General features: G+C 48.9%; 1 protein-coding gene across 4 annotated transcripts in view; it reads left to right on the top strand.

The window, feature by feature from the left end:
• TDP1 (tyrosyl-DNA phosphodiesterase 1) overlaps positions 1–17,817 on the top strand; it is a 71,480-nt gene extending 53,663 nt beyond the window's left edge. For 2 of the 4 annotated variants that reach the window (XM_049705632.1, XM_004262329.4), the window contains 3 exons: positions 1,046–1,148; positions 10,593–10,701; positions 17,479–17,817. In XM_049705632.1, coding sequence (XP_049561589.1) covers positions 1,046–1,148; positions 10,593–10,701; positions 17,479–17,552 — 286 coding nt within the window. In that variant the 3' untranslated portion in view covers positions 17,553–17,817. Of the gene's footprint in view, positions 1–1,045; positions 1,149–10,555; positions 10,702–17,478 lie in introns of all 4 variants that reach the window. The other 2 variants (XM_049705631.1, XR_007475406.1) reach the window with 2 other exon arrangements.
• The last annotated feature ends 3,412 nt before the right edge of the window (positions 17,818–21,229 follow it).

The following is a 21,229-nucleotide window of genomic DNA, read 5'->3' on the forward strand; positions in this document are numbered from 1 at the left end:
GGAATGATAATTATTTTAATAGCTGCCCTCAGGGGAAAACACAGGTCAGGGTGAAGCTATCTCTAATTAGCAGTTGGATAAATCTTTTTTTTTAACATCTTTATGGGAGTATAATTGCTTTACATTGTTGTGTTAGTTGCTGCTGTATAACAACGTGAATCAACTATAAGTATACATATATCCCCATATCCCCTCCCTCTTGTGTCTCCCTCCCACCCTCCCTATCCCACCCCTCTAGGTGGTCACAAAGTACCAAGCTAATCTCCCTGTGCTATACAGCTGCTTCCCACTAACTATCTGTTTTACATTTGGTAGTGTATATATGTCCATGCCACTATCTCACTTCATCTCAGCTTTTCCTTCCCCCTCCCCGTGTCCTCAAGTCCATTCCCTATGTCTGCATCTTTATTCCTGTCCTGCCCTTAAGTTCTTCAGAACCATATATATACATTTTTTTTTTAGCTTCCATATATATGTATTAGCATACAGTATTTGTTTTTCTCTTTCTGACTTACTTCACTCTGTATGACAGTCTCTAGGTCCATCCACCTCACTACAAATAACTCAGTTTCGTTCCTTTTTACGGCTGAGTAATATTCCATTGTACATATGTGCCACATCTTCTTTATCCATTTACCTGTTGATGGACACTTAGGTTGCTTCCATGTTCTGGCTATTGTAAATAGAGCTGCAGTGAACATTGTGGTACATGACTCTTTGAATTATGGCTTTCTCAGGGTATATGCCCAGTAGTGGGATTGCTGGGTCGTATGGTAGTTCTATTTTTAGTTTTTTAAGGAACCTCCATACTGTTCTCCATAGTGGCTGTATCAATTTACTTTCTCACCAATCAGTTGGATAAATCTTGAGAATTATAGCACAGCAGGATTTACATTCCATTTCCCAAAATGCAGGACTCTGCTAGAAGCTGAATGGACATGATTGCGGCTCTCGGGCGTTGACCGTCACTCTCGCAGCTGTGGGAGTTTGACCCGCGCTAAAACGCCTCACTGAGTCAATCCTCTCCCTGTCCTTGTCCCCGCAGCGCCAATCTGTCCAAGGCCGCCTGGGGAGCATTAGAGAAGAACGGTGCCCAGTTGATGATCCGCTCCTATGAGCTCGGCGTCCTTTTCCTCCCATCAGCATTTGTAAGTGCACACTTGATAGATGATTGGTCATGAGTGAAGCGAATGGGGTTTGTGTTCTCTTCTTGAGTCTCGATGACCTGCCCGAGGTCAGGAGGTTGCAAGCCTGTGCACTGACCCGGAGCCTGTGCTCCTAGTCACAGGCTCGAGCCGATGAATTTATTCACCAATCACTGCTCTGGGTGTGGGGGGATCGCTGCTCTCGAGGTGTGTTCCAGATTAGTGATCAAAGGCATCGCTTTGGGTAAAGTTAATAACAACCTTTAAATGAAGATTGTGAACCAGCATGTGAAAATTTACTTTAAGGTAGTTAGTGACAAGTCACCAAAGGGATGAGTCAGCCAAGTGCGTGGCTTGTACTAGGTGACTGGAGACCGCCTTCAGAAGCTGGTCGGCCTGGGGGCAACAAAGGATGCTGAGGATTCTCAGTCGGCGGAGAGGAGCGGGAAGGGCAGCCTCATGGGAGGAATGGCCTGAGCACAAGCCGGGAGGGAGGCAGGGAAGCTCACAGCATCTGCTAGAGACAGAGTCCCGGGGGTCGCAGAGGACGTGTTACCAGGCTCACTGGGAAGCCCCCCAGAAGGGCACCGGAACAGCCAGCTTGCATCCTGGCTTTGGAACAGCGCTCAGTTTCTGCAGCTGAACACCCAACAGAGTAGCTAGTTTTTGTGTAGGGACTGGGTTTTACAAGCCGTATGTTTCTCTCAACACTAGAATTCCTCTTGGTCCAGAGAGCTGTTCCCTCCTTAAGAGGCACACAGGGTCCCCAGTACCCGCTCTCGCCCCCAACCCCACTCTGGGCACACACTCATTGGTGGATGCAGTTGGAACTGCCCACACCATGTGATGTGTAATGCTTTTCTTTTTTTCTTTTTTTTGCCACTTGCTCTAGTTGAGCTAAACACACACATGATGCAGCCCCATGGCAAACCACTTGGACTGGACCAGAAGACTTAGCCAGGGGGGTGCTGTGTGCTTGTCCCGAGACTTACATCCAGGCCCTGTGCTGTGTGGGTATCGTCTCAAGGCGAGCTGAGATTGCCCTCCTGCCCAGCCTGACAGGCCTCCCCACTGTTCCTTTTCTCACGCATGCTCTGGGGAAGAGCTCCCCTCTCCCTTTCTCCCCCCCTCACCACTCTTTATCCATCCTTTTCTCTGTCTCAGAGGGTTTCACTACTGAACTGTCCCACGGGCCTCTCCTGAGAGCAGATTCTAGCACTTTTTGTTTCTTTCCCATAGAGTCAAACAGCAGATCCTGATGCTGCTTTCAGCTAAAGATCACCACCTCCACAGCCCCGTCGGTAGATGGTTTCCATAGACAAGGAGGTGACTTCCCTAAGGTTCCACCGCTGAGTGGATCTAGCTCTCAAGCCTCCGTCTCTAACTGATCCTCCTGTGATCTCTCAGCTGTATCACAGGGAGGTAGGAGATTCTCAGCACCAGGGTAATAATACACAGTCATGTGGTGTGATTACAGTGGCTGTAGCTTCGAACTCAGCTAGAATTAGCTCCCAGTAATCACCTAGGTAAAGGAGTAAATTCCGCGTCGCTCTTGCTTGGCTTTTCATGTCAGCATTTGCAAAATTCTAGTCATTTCTACCTGTTCTGACCTTATCCCTCATCATAAAAATGGTGCTAGGAAAGTATACTGCACTTCCAGGACCACTCAACCCTTCTAAGCTACTAATTTTTACCTCTAATATTGTTTCTGTCTGTACATTAGAGAAAGAATGGGCATAATCATTTAGAATCCCCAAACTGACTCTAGACTAGACTATTATTCCTATACTTTTGGAATAAGAGCGAGTCCTACTAGAGTGCATTCTAGGTAAAGTAGAGATTTAGTTATTTATAAAGACCATCAGGCAAGAATATTAAAAAATGGACACCCCCACCCCCACCCCGTCCTGTGCCAGCAGATTCAAGAGCGAGGCCCCCAGCAGGGGGACCCGTGTAGTTGACACACTGAGACAGTGGCTTCTCCAGCAGGTGGTTCCATGGCGTCTCAACATGCAGGTCCCACGGGGAGCAGTGCTTTACAGCAGGCTTGCTCCACAGCGTTAACGAGGACCCACACGCTGCCGCTGTCCTGCTATCAGACTTTTTCCCATCTGGGCGGATCGTCGTGTCCTTTAGCAAATCATAAGTGACTTGAGCAGAGCGCTGAGATGAGACGTGTGGACAGTACACAGGTATTTGACCTTGTCTCCTAAGGAGCTAAGGGTCGAGTTGAGCAAGAAGGTCATAGAAGTGAAGCAGACGCCTTGTTTGAGAGACGTCCCAGGTGTGAGCTTGGGTGCTCAGACATGTGAGGAGGGCACCTGGCCTGAGCATGCAGAACCCAGAGGGCTCAAAGTGGGTGTCCGAGTTCTTTTAGGTGCATTTTATAGACACGAACTTGAGCTGACATAGGCCCATAGAAGGGGGAGTGTCATGGAATCAAAGGAAGGGGGGAACAGCCGAGACGTGGGGGGGACGGGCCGGCCAGCTCTAGGGCCCAGGCAGCAGGCGGACTCTCTGGGCTGCTGCCCCTGCTGTGACTCCACCACATGGCTTCTCGGCCCTGTGACCAGGGCTTCTGCATTTACAGTCACTGCGCAAGCTTGGGTCTGCCCCGCATGCCTCTCTCCTTCCCAACCCCGTCCCCCAGTCGGGGCCTGTTTCCAGAAAAGGGGGTTTGTTGTGAGCTAGGAAGCCACTCAAGAGGTAGGAACTTACTGCCAGAGGGTTTCACCTGTAAGTGGGTTGATGTGTGTTTTATCTGCAGAAAGCAGTTAAAGGGGATCTTGCAACATAGGAGACTTTGTCCTTAAGCCACTCTAACTCATCTGCTTCATTTACTGTTACGTGGAGCTTCTGGGAAAGTAGTAGACCTTTGTTTGCCCTCACAGAATTAACATTTATGGTTTTCACTTTGACGGCAACCTAAAGGTCTATGACAGGAGGTAATTAGTCATCTTGCTGAGGCTATAGGAGCACAGAATGAGACTTAGCTTGTGAAGGAGTGGCTGTCCGTCCGCAGAGTGCACGCCAGGCTCGTCACCAGACATCTGGCTGCCTGAGATGACCTCTTGTGCAGTCAGCTCCATAAGCACCTCCTGTGTCCTCTTTGGCTCCTCCTGGGAACACAGGGAGGAAGAGATGGACTCTTTGTTCTCAGGAAGCTTGTGGATAAGTAAAGGAAGCAGACCCAAGTTATCACAGTAGGTGATGAGAGCTGTGGGGTGTCCAGAATATAAGGACTGAGAAGAGGGAGTGAACAGTCTGCCTGGGGGGCTTGGGGAAGGCTTCATTTAGATGACGTTTGACCTGGGTCTTGAAAAATGAATGTGTGTTCAACCCACCATCAGGGGAGATGAGGCTCCCGGCCAGAGGGAACAGTGCACGTTATATTTGAGAAATGGCAACCAGCTCCACGTGCCTGGAATGGGCCGGGGGGTGGCCTGGGCTATGCGGTTGGAGTCCTGTTCTGAAGGAAGGTGGCAAGCAGGACGTGCTGGAGTGGACTTTGTCCCATGCGAATAGTGGAAAGCCATCAGTTTTGGGTTTTTTTTTATGTTGGGGGTAGGAGTTTATTAATTTATTTATTTTTGCTGTGTTGGGTCTTCATTTCTGTGCGAGGGCTTTCTCTAGTTGTGGCAAGCGGGGGCCACTCTTCATCGCGGTGCGCGGGCCTCTCACCGTCGCGGCCTCTGTTGCGGAGCACAGGCTCCAGACGCGCAGGCTCAGTAGTTGTGGCTCACGGGCCTAGTTGCTCCGTGGCATGTGGGATCCTCCCAGACCAGGGCTCAAACCCGTGTCTCCTGCATTAGCAGGCAGATTCTCAACCACTGCGCCACCAGGGAAGCCCAAGCCATCAGTTTTTAAGCAGGGTTAGTGGTCTCATCAGGCCAATTTTCAGAGAATTTGAATCTGTAAAACTTATCTCCCCTTAGGATTATAGTGTAATTTATATTATGCGAGGTACTTGAGGGGAAGGGCCTTGCAGATGCCGTCAAAATCGTATCTTAATCACCTACACCACACTGTTATAAAATTCTGATGCTGAATGAATCGCTCTTTGCCTTCACCCACTGTCCCAGCTCAGGGTGTAGGAAGTCATCCCCCACTCCTCGTTCTCCCCCCACATGTTTAATCACCTAGGCTTGTCATCCCCAACTCCTAATGCTCCCTTAAATCTGTCACTTCTGGCCATCCCTGCTGCCACCGCGGCCAGACCTGCCTCCCGGCCCACTTCCTAGGCCACCTCCAAGTTGCTCAGCCCCCTGCTGCCAGAACGTCTCCAGACCATGAATCTGGTCATGTCTCCCACCTGCTCCAAATCCTATGACTCCTTAGCATGGCCTGCTTTTCCCTTTGCGGCCTGACTCCTCGGGTCTGACCTCTTCCCTCTCGATCCTGGCCTTTCGTGTTCCAGCCACACAGAGCGACTGCCTCTCATTCTGGACCAGGCCCCTTAGCCTTCTCTGGAGAAACAGAACCAATAGGATATATAGATCCACATAGAAAGAGACTTACTGTGAGGAATCGGCCCACACGATTTTGGAGCGCAAGGAGTCCCAAGCTCTGCCGTCTGTGAGCTGGAGACCAGGAGGGCTGGTGGTGTGGGCCAGCCCGAGTCTGAAGGCCTGAGGACCAGGACCCCATGCTTTCCGTCCCAGTCTGAGTTTAGGAGAAGACAGATGTCCCAGCCAAGCAGCCCTTCCTCGGCCTTTTTGTTCCACTCAGTCCCTCTACTGGCTGGATGGTGCATCGTTGGCAGGGATCATCATTACTCAGTCCACTGATTCAAATATTAACCCCATGCAGAAACACCCTCAGAGATGCCCAGAGTGATGTTTACCGGTTACCTGGGTATCCCATGGCCCAGTCACGTTGACATGTAGAATGAGCCACCATACCACCCTTCTCAGCAGCCTTAATCCGTAGCAGGAACGACCCCCTGAGGCCCCTAACCCCACCGGCCTCTCACATCTGCTCCAGGGGTCCCTCCTTTGTGCCCCACAGCCCTCAAGAACCGGGGCTTTTCCTGTGTCCCCTGTGTTGTCATCGATGACTTGTGTGTCTCCTTGACTGGGCTGGGAGCTGCTCTCACAGAGGGCCGGCACACGGGAGGCTCTTAGTGAAGTCTGTTGGTGTTGCTCCCTTGAGGTTCCCGGAGTACCCTCTCCCCTTTCTGTGAGGAGAACACGTGTGCAAAACAGTGGCTGCAGAGGCAACGTGGATTTAGTCTGAGGGGTGTCGGGTGCAGTAGGTGCTTAAGTGTGCTCACGAATCTCGTCGTGAGCAGCTTGCAGCGTGGGATAGCTCACCTGTAGCTGTTCTGTGCAAACTAAAACGTACACACAGGCTCACGTTCGCTCTCACTCACAGAAGTCTATTGCCTTAACTACAAATGCCAATCCCTATATATTCATTTAATGTCTTAAAAATTTCGGTATTGGCCATAATCTTAAAAGAGTTACTGACAGTAAGGCAGTTTGTTGTGAAATGAAGCCCAGTGTGATTCCTTTCTTTTCTCCCTTCAGTACTATCAAGATAACGTCTTTTCATACCTTTAGTTACACATTTGCCAAAGAGTTACTTAGCACCCAGTTTTGTAGTCGTTCTTCTGACTGGACAGCATCCAAAATCCAGTTTCTTGAGATCAGCCCACCTTTGTGGCCCTTAGGCAGAACTGCATGTCCGAAACGCCCATGTTTCTGAGTTAGCAGCAGCCAGAATTGCCACTTCTGTCCTTCACCAGTGGGCCATCCTGATCTCTGTGCTCCTGAACGCTGACTTGAGGCCAGCGTTGCAAACGGTCAGGTTTTGTGCCCAGAACGGCACAGTCTCAAACGCTGCAGAGGTGGTTGGCCAGAAGAAACCCGGCAGCTCCCCTTTCCCGCAGCCGTCATACAGGCCTGTCACTCAGGAACCAATGGCCGTGTGAAGGGACACGCTGTGTGGCCTACAAACTGCAGTGGACGGAGAGCCAGCACTTCCCATTCATAATTAAGATGCCATTTGAAACTTCTGGGATTGATCTGGAAGCTGATAAGTCCCTGGTAACCGAGTATTGATTTTTTCCCATTTTTTTCTGCTGCTTTTAAATGAATGAATCAATAAACACATCATTACGAAATTAACCTGACTTGCCATAGAGCATGGAGTCAGTAGCTTTCCCTGTGATTAGGAACACTTGCAAGGGCTTTGGGGCTTAATGTCAAGGTACATTTGACTGTGTACCCAGCACTTGGCTGTTGTTGCTCCACAGTTAAGTGCTTAATAAATGTTTAATTGAAGACTTGATTCTTTTAATGTCTAACATCAATTTATCAGTTTTATTATGCTTTTTGAGTTGTCCCTTTAATTTAAGTGTATTTAACTTTCAGATTAGACTAATGCATTTAGGTTCAGAAAAATCTCAATATAGGAAAGATCATCTAATGATTTCAAAGACCAGCAGCTGTATTCCAAACCTTCAGGCATCTGTATTTCAGGGAGATAGAAATTTTCTCTCTTTGAACTCGGTGCATTTTGGTGTTTACTGAGTACGTACTTTGTCAGGCGCCGACTAGGCTGCCCAGCACTTTGTGTCTAGAACGCCTCCTACCTCTGGGAATAATGCACAGACCATCTCAGAATCATGGATCGATGTCCTGAACTCCTTCCTCCAGAGGAAGGTACCCTGAGCATCCCTGCCCTTGTCCCAGGGCTGAGAGCCACCTCAGGCCCTGCTCAGCCCCAGGTTCATTTGCTCCCCAGATGGCGGGCTCTCTTTCCTACAATCGGAGTCAAAAATGCTGCCACTAAATCCCCAAGAACTTTCAGTCTTCAAGGCTTTACTTTCTCTTTTCTCCATTCTGGTTAAACTATTTTATTGTCCCTCTGTTGCCAAAGATGGCTCTGGCTGGAAGAACTAATACAAGTGACAAGAGCTGCCACATTAACTCCCCCTCGTACTCCCTGCACCACCTCTGACAGCCTGCCTTGGGCCCAGCACATGGGTTCAGGGCTCTCAGCGTTTCCCAGGGCTCACAGCTGGGCAACACTGTTTCAGGTGGTGTTTCTTTGTAACTTCTCATGTTCTCTGACTCAGCGAATACAGCCACGTCCTGGCATTCCACTGCTGCCACTCGCCCATCCCCATCCGATCCCATCTGCCCAGGCACGAATTCTTTTTTTTTTTTTTTTTGGCCACTCCATGCAGCATACAACATCTTAGTTCCCCGAGCAGAGATCGAAGCCATGCCCCCTGCAGTGGAAGCGTGGAGTCTTCCTTCAAAACCTTCTGCAGCCTGTCTCTGCGTTTCTTCTCCGGTGTCCCAGGCTCTCCTCCTGGGCATTGCTTCACTCGCTGTCCCCCTGAAATGCCAGCTCTTTGCTTTTCCAGCTCCGCCTTTGGTCATGCCGGTCTCCCTCTGATGCTCTTCCCTACCAGCTCTCTGTCTATCAAAATTACATCAATTTTTCAAGGCCCAGCAAAAATATTTTCTACAGACCCTTTTCTTAACCTGCCACTGGCAAGAGGTCATTTCTTCCCTTTCTGCCTAGAGTTTGTGCCCGGCGTCTGTCACGTGTTGCCTTTCACGGAGTTACTAACCACCATCTTGGTTGGTGCTGTCACCCCTACCTTCCTGTAGGTCTTCACTGGCACAAAGCACTTTTGTGCATCTTGTTGCATTTGCTTCTATGCAGACGCCTATAAAGTAAGCAGGGAAGGTACTTTAATCCCATTTTTGCAGCTCAAAATTGCTTGACCAGCTATGCACCAAGACTTGTGCTAGGTGTTGAAGTAAGAAATGTTAATATGGTAACATCCAGAAAGTTATTATTCCAATTTTACAAATGAGGAAATTGAGGCCTAGTGAATAAGTGGCCAAGTGTCCCACTGACCATCTTTTTTAGTTCCTAGCACACGCAAGCTCTTTGCCACCTCTGGGCCATTGCAGATGCTGTTCCCTCCTCCTGGAACTTTTTTTTTTTTTTAATTTGGCTGCACCAGGTCTTCATTGCAGCATGCAGGATCTTTGTTGCAGCATGTGGACTTCTTAGTTGCAGCATGCAAACTCTTAGTTGCAGCATGCGGGATCTAGTTCCCAGACCAGGGATCAAACCCGGGCCCCCTGCATTGGGAGTGTGGAGTCTTACCCACTGGACCACCAGGGAAGTCCCTGGAACGTTATTATTTCCACTCTCAACTGACCAAACACTATTAACTTTTCAGAGTTTAATTAAAATGTCACTTTTTTAGGGAGGCTTCCGCTGAGCACCCCCTCGCCCCCATATCTAAAACAGGCCTACTATTCTGTCTTCTAGGACTCCTCTGTTTTTCTCTAGCGCTTATAAAAAATTGTAGTTATTTATTTTACTTCTATAAATGCATTTGTTTAATGTCTCACTGATAGACTGTACATGCCACGAGAACAGGGATTGTGATAATTGTTCGGACTCCTGTGCACTCAGTGCCCAGCACCCATGCCTGACACAAAAGAGGGACTCAAGAAATAATGTGTGGGATGAATGAATGCAAATGTGAGCCATTCACACAGCCCGTAAATACCAGCACAGAGACTCAACTCAGGTTGCCCAAAGCCCAGGTCCACACAGCCCTGACACTTACCTCATCTTCCGAAGAACTGTAGTTGTAGCTCTTTATGTGGGTTCGTAGATGTTAGCACTGTTTGATATGTGGGTATTTAGGATGAGAAGGGTGGATCTGTGCGTGGATGGGTGGCCAGAGGAATGAGGCAAAAACAGAATGCCAGGATCATCCGGGAAGGGGGCCAGGAGGCGATCGATGCGTGGAGGCCTGGGGAGGGCAAAGCCGACGTAGTAGGCACCCCCACTACCGGACAGGCCCTGTGTGAGGAGGCAGTGCAGTGTGTACATCGGCCTGGGTGTGGCACCTATAGTTGCACCCTGATTCAGATCCAGAGTTAATAGTAGCCTATTCTCGAGTTCCTGGGATAAACCTTCCATTTTGACGGGTCTTGAAGAGTTCTCACTTTTATATTCCTACCCCATCGTATTGGACACTTTCATGATACATGAAAGCAACTTTCATTCTTCACCAGAGTGAGCAGCCCATTTCTATAGATGGCAATATCGAAAGTATTCAGAGGTATTTTTACACAGTGTCTTCTACACACTCCTTGCTGCTGTACACAGAGGTTAGTAGAAATGGGCTGTAACATCCAAAATTGTTTTTCTCTTATGTCTTTGTATCCTTTATTAGACTTTTGCAAACTTTGCTATAATTTATTTTCTGACATTTGGACCTCTTATTTTTTAGGAAAGAATATTTGGGGGAGTGTTGTAAATATATTTGACCCACTGAATATCAAAAATAGCACTGAAATAACAAAAATAGCTCTGAATTTTGTTGTATCATAAAAATATAATGGCTTCTTGCTATCTTTTTCCAGAAAATGAGATGCAATTATAGATTCTCTGTGTCTGCAGGGCCTGGACAGTTTCAGAGTGAAACAGAAATTCTTCTCAGGGAGCCAGGAGCCAACAGCCTCCTTTCCTGTGCCGTATGACCTGCCTCCAGAACTGTATGGAAGTAAAGGTGAGACACTGGTGAAAGAAAACCTTGGGTGTGTGTACCAGAGCAGAAACAAACAGAGCCCAGGGAAAGCCATTGGGTTGGGCTCTCCCTGGGAGCCTGGCTCGTGGGTGGCCCTGGAAGCGCAGGTTTTTGCAGAGTCTCCCTTGCTGCCCTGTGTGTGGCCACCGGAGCCGCAGTTCTCAAACTGGTTGGTCTCAGAACCGCTCTTTATTTTATTACTGAGGACCACAAAGGGCTTTTGTTTACGTGGCTTTTATAGCTATTGATATGTATCATATCAGCAATTAAAACCAATAAATTTTTAAATATTTATTAACTTATTTAAAGATACTAATAAACCCATTTGTATATTTAAAAATATATAAAATGACTATTCCCCAAAACAAGTTCGTTTGGAAGATGGCATTGTTTACCTTTTCTGCAGACCCCGTTATTATCTGGGTTAACAGCCCGATTCTCACAGCTGCTCTGTTGTGTTATCACACAGGTCGTGTAGCGTCTGTACACTCCCGTGAAAGTGACAAATAATGGCTTAATGCTATGTTGACAGTAATTTTGACTTTACAGGTATTTCCCCCTCCCCAACCCCCTTAAAAAGTCGGTCCCCAGGCCACACACTCTGAGAACTGCTGCGCTAGGTGAGGACTTCAAGGGCAGCGACCAGGTATTTTTCACAAGAGAAAGCCAGTGGGGTATTGGTCCAGGTCGCCGGCGCTTTTGGGAGGAAGGCTGGCTGGGATGCGGACACCACCTCATCCCAGCTCTGACCCAGCCCCGCCGGCCGCAGGGCTCTCTGCTCAGCCCCAGAAAATCTGTCTTTGGGGTGAGTTCACACTTCACCAAGCTCACCCCGGAGGAGATGCGTAATCGGGACAAGCTTATTAATTTAAAATGGCAGGTTCTTATATCACTGTGGCTGGCGTATTTTCCCCTGGACGGTAGAGGCCTACACAGGTAGCCAGATTGTAATCTGTGGTTTTTGAGAGAAGGCTGAATGTGAACAGGGGAAATTGGTTTTTGATTTGGTAAGTTTTGATGATGCCACCCCATTAACATTCCAAACTCTTGGATTCCCTAACGGAGTCAGCCTTGCCCCAGTGGGTCCCTTCCTTCCCTGAGCGATGCTGGTTGGGTTCTAGCTACCCCCCCGCCCTCACTCGCCCTTTTGGCTTTCGTGGTGAACCAAACCTGCCCTTCTGATGGACCCATTTCTCAGATTGTATTGGCACACCTGGCAGAGTTCATCCTGCCTCGCCCAGGTGACTTCATCTCTCTCTGATCAGTCGTGTGGATGCTGTTTCGGAAGGTATTCTTGTTCCCTTCCTTCCAAGCCGCGTGCAGTTTTCTGAGTCCTCTAAATGTGTTGTAAGTTCACACACGTTCACTTTTCACTAGCAAGAGGTTTTACCAGAATTTCAAGAAATCCGTGACCATTCCTCCCCACCCTCCAACCCACAGATGCTTTAGATCCAGGCCGTGTTTGTGTGCCAGCCTGACAACTTATGAAGTGACCTTGGGCAGTGGTTTGTATTCTCTAGGCCTTAGTGTCTCTGTTTGCAAAATGAGAACATGAGAGTGCATAGCTCACTGTTGAAGAGTGACCGAGATATGGTCTAGAAAGCATCTAACCCAGCGTCCAGCTCAGAGTTAGCAGCTGATTTCTGTTAGCCATTGTTTCTGTTATTTAAATGTCCAGTTCAGTTATAACAGTGGATTGATGGCCATCCCTCCCCCTCCTCCTGATGAGCTGACATTCAGAAGAGCCTGAGGCTTGTGCAGGACAGTCCCTAACCCAGGACATGACCCAGTGAGTGACCTTCCCCCCTTCTGGCTTTGCGCTGCACCTCTGTCTTCTCTCCCTTTCTCTGCTCTTCATGTCCCTCACCCCCACCCCCAACCTGAGTGCTCCTGAATAAACAGGTTGGAGGTGGGAAGGACTAACTGTGACAGCCTTATTTAGGCTTAGCCTCCTGCAGTCTGGCCTCAGGCATTGTACCTCCCACCCGCAGCCAGGAACCTTGGCTGGAATTTCACCCCCTCCCTTTAATACTAATCTCCAAAGGACTGTAAAAGCAAGAATGGAAGAGGTAGAGGAGCCTTAAAAATATCCTGAGGTTCCCTCAGTTCCACTAGAAAAAGCATTCCCAAGAACTTAAATGTTTACAACTAGGTAGTGTCTTAGACCATGTAATGAAAACGGTAATCCTTTTATTTGACCAGCAAGCAGAAGTTTTCCATTGTTTAAGTGAGTTTTCTATTTTTTACGCATTTCCTTTGAAAGACATATGCGAGAGAGACTGCAACATTTTAGTTTTTTTTATCAGTACTATTTTACCTTCCACACTGCTTTACTAGCATGTAGAATAATGCCAGGGATTCAGATATCACCATTTCCGGGGGAGTCATGTGCACCTTAAAAAAGGTATCTTGGGCTTCCCTGGTGGTGCAGTGGTTAAGAATCCGCCTGCCAATGAAGGGGACACAGGTTCAATCCCTGGTCCGGGAAGATCCCACATGCCGCGGAGCAACTAAGCCCGTGCGCCACAACTACTGAGCCTGTGCTCTAGAGCCCGCAAGCCATAACTACTGAAGCCCGCATGCCTAGAGCCCGTGCTCTGCAACAAGAGAAGCAACTGCAGTGAGAAGGCCGCGCTCCGCAACAAAGAGTAGCCGCCACTCACTACAACTAGAGAAAGCCCGGGCACAGCAACGAAGACCCAACACAGCCTAAAATAAATAAATGTTAAAAAAAAAAAAAAAAAAGGGCATCTTACCAGTGCTTGGAAAAGTTGAGTGGTTAAGAACATTTCAAAAGCACTGTATTTGGGACTTTCCTGTTGGTGCAGTGGTTAAGAATCCGCCTGCCAGTGCAGAGGACACGGGTTCGAGCCCTGGTCCGGGAAGATCCCACATGCTGCGGAGCAGCTAAGCCCGTGCGCCACAACTACTGAGCCTGCGCTCCAGAGCCTGTGAGCCACAACTCCTGAAGCCAGGGCGCCTAGAGCCCGTGCTCTGCAACAAGAGAAGCCACCACAATGAGAAGCCCGTGCACCGCAAGGAAGAGTAGCCCCTGCTCAGCGCAACTAGAGAAAGCCCGCACACAGCAATGAAGACCCAACGCAGCCGAAAATAAATAAATTTAAAAAAAAAAAGCACTGCATTTGAGTAAGTGATTTTTCAAGCCACTTCAACATATATAAGATCTTTTTCAGTATTTTTTAAGTCAGGAGACTATAAGAAAAGCTTAGCAGAGAAATATACTAATGTGAACAAATCATGGTTGGATACAAGAGACCACCAGACATCCTGACACCAAGAAATTGATCAAATTAAACAGAAACAAAGACTCAGCTACAGGGGTACCTGCTTCCTGCTTGCTGCTTATCCTCTCTCCCCACAGGTGTATCATTGAGAACCTGCTGTGCACAGATACCAGCGAGGTGGTTGGAATAGATCAGTGAACAAGACAGGCACAAATCCTTGCCCTCCTTGAGTTTATATTACTCCTCCCATGAAAAGTTACATGTACTCAAACCCATTTTACAACAGGAACTGTGTTTTTAAAAGAAAACTTTTACAAAGCAAAATCGCTAACATTGTAAATCACACACTGTAGCATGCAGTCCCTGACCACAGGGACACACAGAGGGAACCATGCCCCCCAGGTTGTCCTTCGTCCTCCCCCACCGTGGCCCTAACACAGGCCTCACCCGGACTCTCACCCGGACTGTGCTGCTCTTTATTTCCCTGGTTCTGCACTCCTCCCCCTGGATGCCATCTTCCACGCTGCTGCCAGGCTCCTCTGATCGTTCCCTCTCCTGTTTTAAATCCTTTCATTGTATTCCAGGAAAAAAAAAAAAAAAAAAAGGCGCTTTTCATCCCCTTTAGCCTCAGATCCCAAACAGATTCTGTGAAAATCACCTTTAGACCTTGACAAAGGTGCACATTGCCAGGCCCCAGCCCAGACCTACTGAAACGAGCTCTCCAGGGGTGGGTCCCAGAAAAACATGCCAGCAATTCCCACATCAGCCCAGTCAGGGAGCTGCTGCACAGACACAGTGGGGTTCAGCGTCCCAGCAGCAGGGCGTGCCTGCTTGTCTGCTGCCCCCTGGACCGTTAACTTGAGAGGCCTTCATGTTTGGCTAGCGGAGTACCAGGCATCTAGCCAGCACTACCAAGTATTTCACATACACATGTGACTGTATCATGTGAGGCAAGTTGTTCTCTCACGGGACAGTTTAGGAGGATTGCCTAAAACAGGCCTTCATCTGAGCCAGTGAGTGGTAATGGCTGATTTCCAGTAGTAATGGGTAAAAAGGCACAACAGAATCATAACCCCCCTCTTCGCCTTCCTCTTGGCCCTTTTTGTGGCCTTCCCCCACGGTAGTGGAAGGCCTTGCAGCTGGCATGGAGAGGCTCTGCCCGGGAGGTGCAGACATTTGCTCATTTATAAAGCAGAGCCTTGGGGATTTGCCAGGAGCGTGGTTTCCAGGTCCTCGCTTGGTCATCGTTGGCTAAATTTGAGGGAAAGGAATAGTCATCCCTTGGTATCTGCCAGGGATTGGTCAAGGTCCCACCTTGGATCCCAGAATCCACAGATACTCAAGCCCCATAGTGAGCCATCCGTATCTGCAGTTCCACATCCCCAGATTCAACCAACCACTGATCGTGTAGTGTGTATTTATTGAAGAAAATCGCATATAAGTGGACCCTCACTGTTCAAGCCCAAGTTGTTCAAGGGTCCACTGTAAATGCAGTGGTGGTCTTTAAGTTACAGCCTCACTGGCAAATGTCTGTGTCACAGATCTGCACTGGTGAAGAATCTCTCTAATGGCTATTCATATAGCAAGGATTGGGGGGTCTTCTGCCTGGGGGATGAAGCAGAGCAGACATTGCCCAACAGAGCAGTTTGCAGGGAAAGAGGTAAATAAGGGGAAGTCCAGCCACAGAAGATGGTGTTTCCAATGGAAGAGAGTGGGTGCTTTCTTAAGGCCAGTGAGTAGCCGCGGAGTCAAGTTGCCAGCCCTGCTAGTCCTGTACCTCTTAAGAAACTTAATTACCAGAAAGTGTGGTTTCATGCTTTCAAACCATCTCAAGGCCAAAGGGGAGAGAACAGGGTTCTGATAACTTGTTGCCATCTTTGGCATTCTTTTCCTGCACTTCCTGCTGGGAGCTGCCATTTGCATACTTGCCCTGTGATTATTCAAAACAAACAGCGAGGCTGGGTGGAAGGAGCAACAGATACCATTGTTTGCCGGTCGGCCTCCAAGGTACCATCTGCCTCTGTTCTAGAAAAGGAGAAACCCTCCCCCGGGGCTGCGGGCGGTGCGGCGAGCAGCTGCTGCAGTGGGATGGTCCATCTCAGCTGACCTGCCAAGTGGCCAGCTTACTATAAGCATGCAGCCCTTCCATCTCTCTGTATTTCTCAGAACAATAGTATGGGGGGTTATTTTTAATCCTTGCAGTGTATTTATACCCTACCCATATATTTTTTTAATTAAATGATTTATTTTTGGCTGCATTGGGTCTCCGTTGCTGCCCGTGGGCTTTCTCTAGTTGTTGAGAGCAGGGGCTACTCTTCGTTGTGGTGCTTGGGCATCTCATTGCGGTGGCTTCTCAGAGCAGGGGCTCTAGGTGCTCGGGCTTCAGTAGTTGTGGTGCACTGGCTCAGTAGTTGTGGCTCACGGGCTATAGAGCGCAGGCTCAGTAGTTGTGGCACACGGGCTTAGTTGCTCCGCAGCATGTGGGATCTTCCCGGACCAGGGCTTGAACCCGTGTCCCCTGCATTGACAGGTGGATTGTTAACCACTGCGCCACCAGGGAAGTCCCTACACCCTACCCATATTATGATGGTTCTTTTTGAAATGGTTTGACTCTGGCAGCCATGTGTGGTAAAAGAGATTTGTTCCAATTTTTTCAATTTGTGAAACATCAGTTAAAAGGAAGAAAAGTTCACACATATTGAGCACCTACAACATGCCAGGAACTTTCACAGATGTTCTCTCATTCATGCTTCACAATAATCCTGGGAGGTTGCTAATGTCATTACTTCCCATTTCAGAGATAGGGAACCTGAGGCCAAAATCCACATGCCTTCTTCAGGCTGCAGAGAAGGATGAAGGCAGGATTTGAGCCTAGGTCACCTTTCCGTTGTACCATTCCAAGGCTTGTTGCTTTTCTCAACGTGGGTCTACGGTCATTATACAGGGACCTTTCTGCCTTATCAATCACTAGCCTTAAGTTACAGAACAAAACCATTTCAGGGATGTGACGCTGGGCCTCTTGGTTCTGTGCAACCGTGACCAGCTGCTGAGAGCAGAAAAATGGCCTTTGACTGTACCCATTGTCACTGTTGGTTTCTCCAGGTTCTTAAAAGAAGAAAATGAGCTGCCCTCATTTGTTACATTCTCTCTGTGTGCGACACTGCGTCTTGTGCACTACACGGGTTCATTTCATTTAATCCTCCTGACAGCTCCACGACTTAGATACACATAAGGAAACTGAGGCTCAGAGAGGTGAAGTGACTTGTCAACGTAAGTGGCAAGCCAGCACTCACCCCGGGCTTCAGCCTGCTCCCATGTTCACTCACCCGTGTCTTAACGTGAACCTTTACTACAAGCTCTTACCTGTAAGGGCTCTCGTCGGGGCTTGATTCAGAAAAGGCTCTTCATGCTTTGTAGGCTCCGGCCCATGAGTAGTTTTATCCTGTCAGGTGGGTGAATTTTCTGTAATCCTATTTAAATCAGTATTATACTTATGTAATTTTTTTCCCCCCAGATCGGCCCTGGATTTGGAACATTCCTTATGTCAAAGCACCAGATACACACGGGAACATGTGGGTTCCCTCCTGAGAGCAGTAAAGTACTGTGAAGTTGACGTGTAAGGCATTGAACCCCAAACATTGGATGTTCTTGTTTGTACTGGGTGTTCACTTTTCTTAATGTTTTATCTGCCCCCTACAAAACTCTTTGCAAAAGTCGAGATTTCAGACACAGATGTTGGTTACCCTTTTAATGGCCATTGTTAACATTCTCACTTTAAAAAATTATATATTTTCTTAATTCCCTTTTCTATGCTTTGGAATGAAAGCTATTAAACTTCACCACGTTAAAAGAATATATAGGTGTAAAATGATCTTCCTAATGATGAGGACTTTTCGCGGCGGTGTCGGCGCTTGTGAATTGAAGGTTGACTTGTGTCAGTTGTGCTCTGTCAGGAGAGGTACTCTGGATTCAGCTGGAACTTCTCAGAGCAGGAACGTGACCTCTCACCCAGCCCTCTCTCAGCTTTCTTAGTGTGTCTCGGCGTTGCTGGAGGGAGTCTGGGGTGTGTCGGCTGGTGCGGCTACCCGGACGCCATGGGCCGTGTTGACCATCGTCACCCTGCAGCTTTAGACGACGTTTCATCCCCCCTGCCCCCGGCCGTGCTGGCTGCCTTCCCGCTCAAGGACCACCTGCCCTCCCCTCACCCATTCCCCACAGTGCACGGTGTCTCCTCCATCCCCAGAAATGTCCACAAAAGACAGCTCGCAGGATCATAAAAAGCACACAAGTATTTCACTCAGAAGAGCCCCTGAACGGTGAACTGACTGGGTGCCTTTAATTCACAAGTGAGGGAACTGAGGCCCAGAAAGGTTCAGGACGTCCCTCAGGCCCCAGCTGCCTGGGTCAGAGCGACGAGCATCTTCCTGCTTTGTGTCTGTGCCCTTCACACGCAGGATCGCGCTCTCCTCAGATGACTTAGAGCCTTCTCGTTTTTTCTTCTGCGTGAGGCTCATTTCCAGGTTGTCATCAGCTCCTTCATCGTAGAATCTAGAATAGAGTTCAATGTTAATTTTGTTTTGTTTGGGGTTTTTTTGTTTTGTTTTGTTTTGTTTTGCGGTACGCGGGCCTCTCACTGTTGTGGCCTCTCCTGTTGCGGAGCACAGGCTCTGGACACGCAGGCCCAGCGGCCATGGCTCACGGGCCCAGCCGCTCCGCGGCATGTGGGATCTTTCCAGACCGGGCACGAACCCGTGTCCGCTGCATCGGCAGGCGGACTCTCGACCACTGCGCCACCAGGGAAGCCCCAATGTTAATTTTGAAAGATTTTTTTAAGATACTAGTTTTCCAGACTGTTCCTCAGAGGCCGAGGATGTTCACATCAGAAAGCTGCTGGGGTGGGTTAGGGACGGGGGCTCCTCCCTTCTCCTTCCCTGATCAGAGGAGCCTTCCTTCACCACTTTTATATATTGGGTTCTCTAAAGGATACTATCTGGGTGGTTTTTTGTTTTGCATTCTGCTTAAAAACATAAAGTGAAAAGCCACTGAATTCGTTTAACCAGTTTCTTCCACTGGTAAGAAAAGTTAGGCTTAATCCTTTTCGCACCCTGCCTTCTACTTCAGGGGCATTCAAACCCTGTATCAGATGAGCCCAGGTGCCTTGGAAGGCAACAGGGAAGGTGCCCTGGACTGGTAGTAGCGGTGGGGCTGGCCCAAAGCAGGAGCCCAGGAGTCTGAGCTGGGTGTCCAGGGGACTGCCATCAAAGACCTGTGATTCCCACCAGCACAGTGGTCCGTCCTGGGTGGGCATGGGGGGAGTGCCAGCCTCCAGGCAGCAGGGGAGCATCACAACCGCCGCAAGTAGTCGGCCAGCTCCGGGCAGGACCCAGGAAGCCTGGGCTGCTCGGGGCCCGGGCCCAGCCAGTCAAAGGATAGCGGACTCGGGTATGTGGCTCATCTGATCCACATGACTGCAAAGTGGGTCGGAGCCCAGAGCTGGAGTCAGGCTGCCGGGCTTTGAATCCCAGTTCTGCCACCACTTCTCTGTGCCTTGGTCCCCTCACCTTGTAAGACAGGGGTGGGGTAATAATCATTCCCGTTGCAGAGGCTCATTGAGACTGTCCAGTGAGTTAGGACATGAAAGTACCTGCACAGAGTGGGGACTGTACAGGGGACACCCTTGAGTCATTAGGCTTATCCTCATTTTCCTGATAAGGAAACCTGGACTCAGACAGGTGAAGTGCTTGTCCAAGGTCACACTTCTCGAAGGTGCTCTCACCAGTGTTTGGACCCAGGTCCGGCAGCATCCAGAGCCTGTTCTGTACTTCCAGGGGGCCCAGGCTCCCGGGCAGTGTGGTGGACAGTAGCCGAGGAGATGGACCATTTTCCCCCAATCCACTGTGGACAGATACTTTTATAGGATACAGGATCAGGTGCTTGGATGTCACAGCACTGTCAGATTGCTAAGAAAGTTTCTAAATGCTCACTTTTTCTTTCTGTACTCATCGCAGGCTGGCCTGGTCCACAGCCACACTTGGAGTGGCACCCTAGACCCAGCAGGGACCCAGAGTGCCCTTCTGGAAGCTGAGACAATCTCTGTAGGATGGGCTGGTTAGGTACATCAAGGTACAGTTAGGGGAGGTCCAAGGTCAAGGGGCATGTACCCAGTGGGTGTGCAGGCCCAATCCCGGAGAGCTGCCTCCTGTGGCCCTTGCCCTGGTCAGCATGGGCTCAGCGAGGCAGGGCTAGGCCAGGCCAGCATAGTACCAGGTCAGTACCACGAGCTCTCTGGGCACAGTTGATAGCACATGTGGAAAATAAAGTAATGCCTCAAGAGTAATCAACATGGGATTGATTAAATCCCATGAGGTTCAGCAAAACAAGAGGTTCAGCCCCATCTGGTCCTTTTATTAATGTGACTGGCTAAATTACCCAAAGTGCTACAAAAAAGCATCATCAACGCCTGTTAATTTTTTTTTAATATTTGTTTAGTTATTTGGCTGCGCTGGGTCTTAGTTGCGGCACAGGGGATCTACATTGCAGCATGAGGGATCTAGTTCCCTGATCAGGGATCAAATCCGGGCCCCCTGCATTGGGAGCCTGGAGTCTTAGCCACTGGACCACCAGGGAAGTCCAAACACTTGTTAATGTTTGAGGAAACCACTTCTGTTATTCTCAGGTTGGGGTTCAACAATTATTTCTCCCCAACTCAGGAAACCCTCACCTCCCCTCTGCCGTAGCTCCGTGCCACTTTTTATCCTTTTTCCCCACCTGCTTCTGTCCTTTCAGATCTCAGGGAAACACTTATCTAGTGACTTTATACCTGCTGAGGGCAAACTTCCGTATAAAAGAATCCACCCTCTTCTTCGCAAGCTGCCCGATACAGGAGACTCATCTGCTGAGTAAGGAGTTTCTCTGCATGTGGACGAAAGGAACCTCTGCCTCTTTTTCTTAAAAAGTTTTATCTTGTTCTTTTGAAATCTTACCTAGCATCCTTTTACAGAGATGGACATGTAGCCAAAAATCTAAATGAGATTTTCATATTGGACAATGAATTTCAACAGTATTCTAAATGCTTAAGCAATTAAGAGACCCTCCCCAAACTTTTGGAGGCAGGAAATTGTCATCCCTGACACTTGGTGACTTAAAGGAAGTCACTTGGCATTTAGGCAGGAGGATTCCATGTCCCCTCACTTCTCTGATACTCTCTGGTGAAGAGAGGAATGATCTGCCACCAGCTTCTTTCTTGGGGGAGGGAGGGAGATGGG

This window comes from Orcinus orca, chromosome 2 (genome assembly GCF_937001465.1).
Source record: "Orcinus orca chromosome 2, mOrcOrc1.1, whole genome shotgun sequence".
Lineage (NCBI taxonomy): Eukaryota > Metazoa > Chordata > Mammalia > Artiodactyla > Delphinidae > Orcinus > Orcinus orca.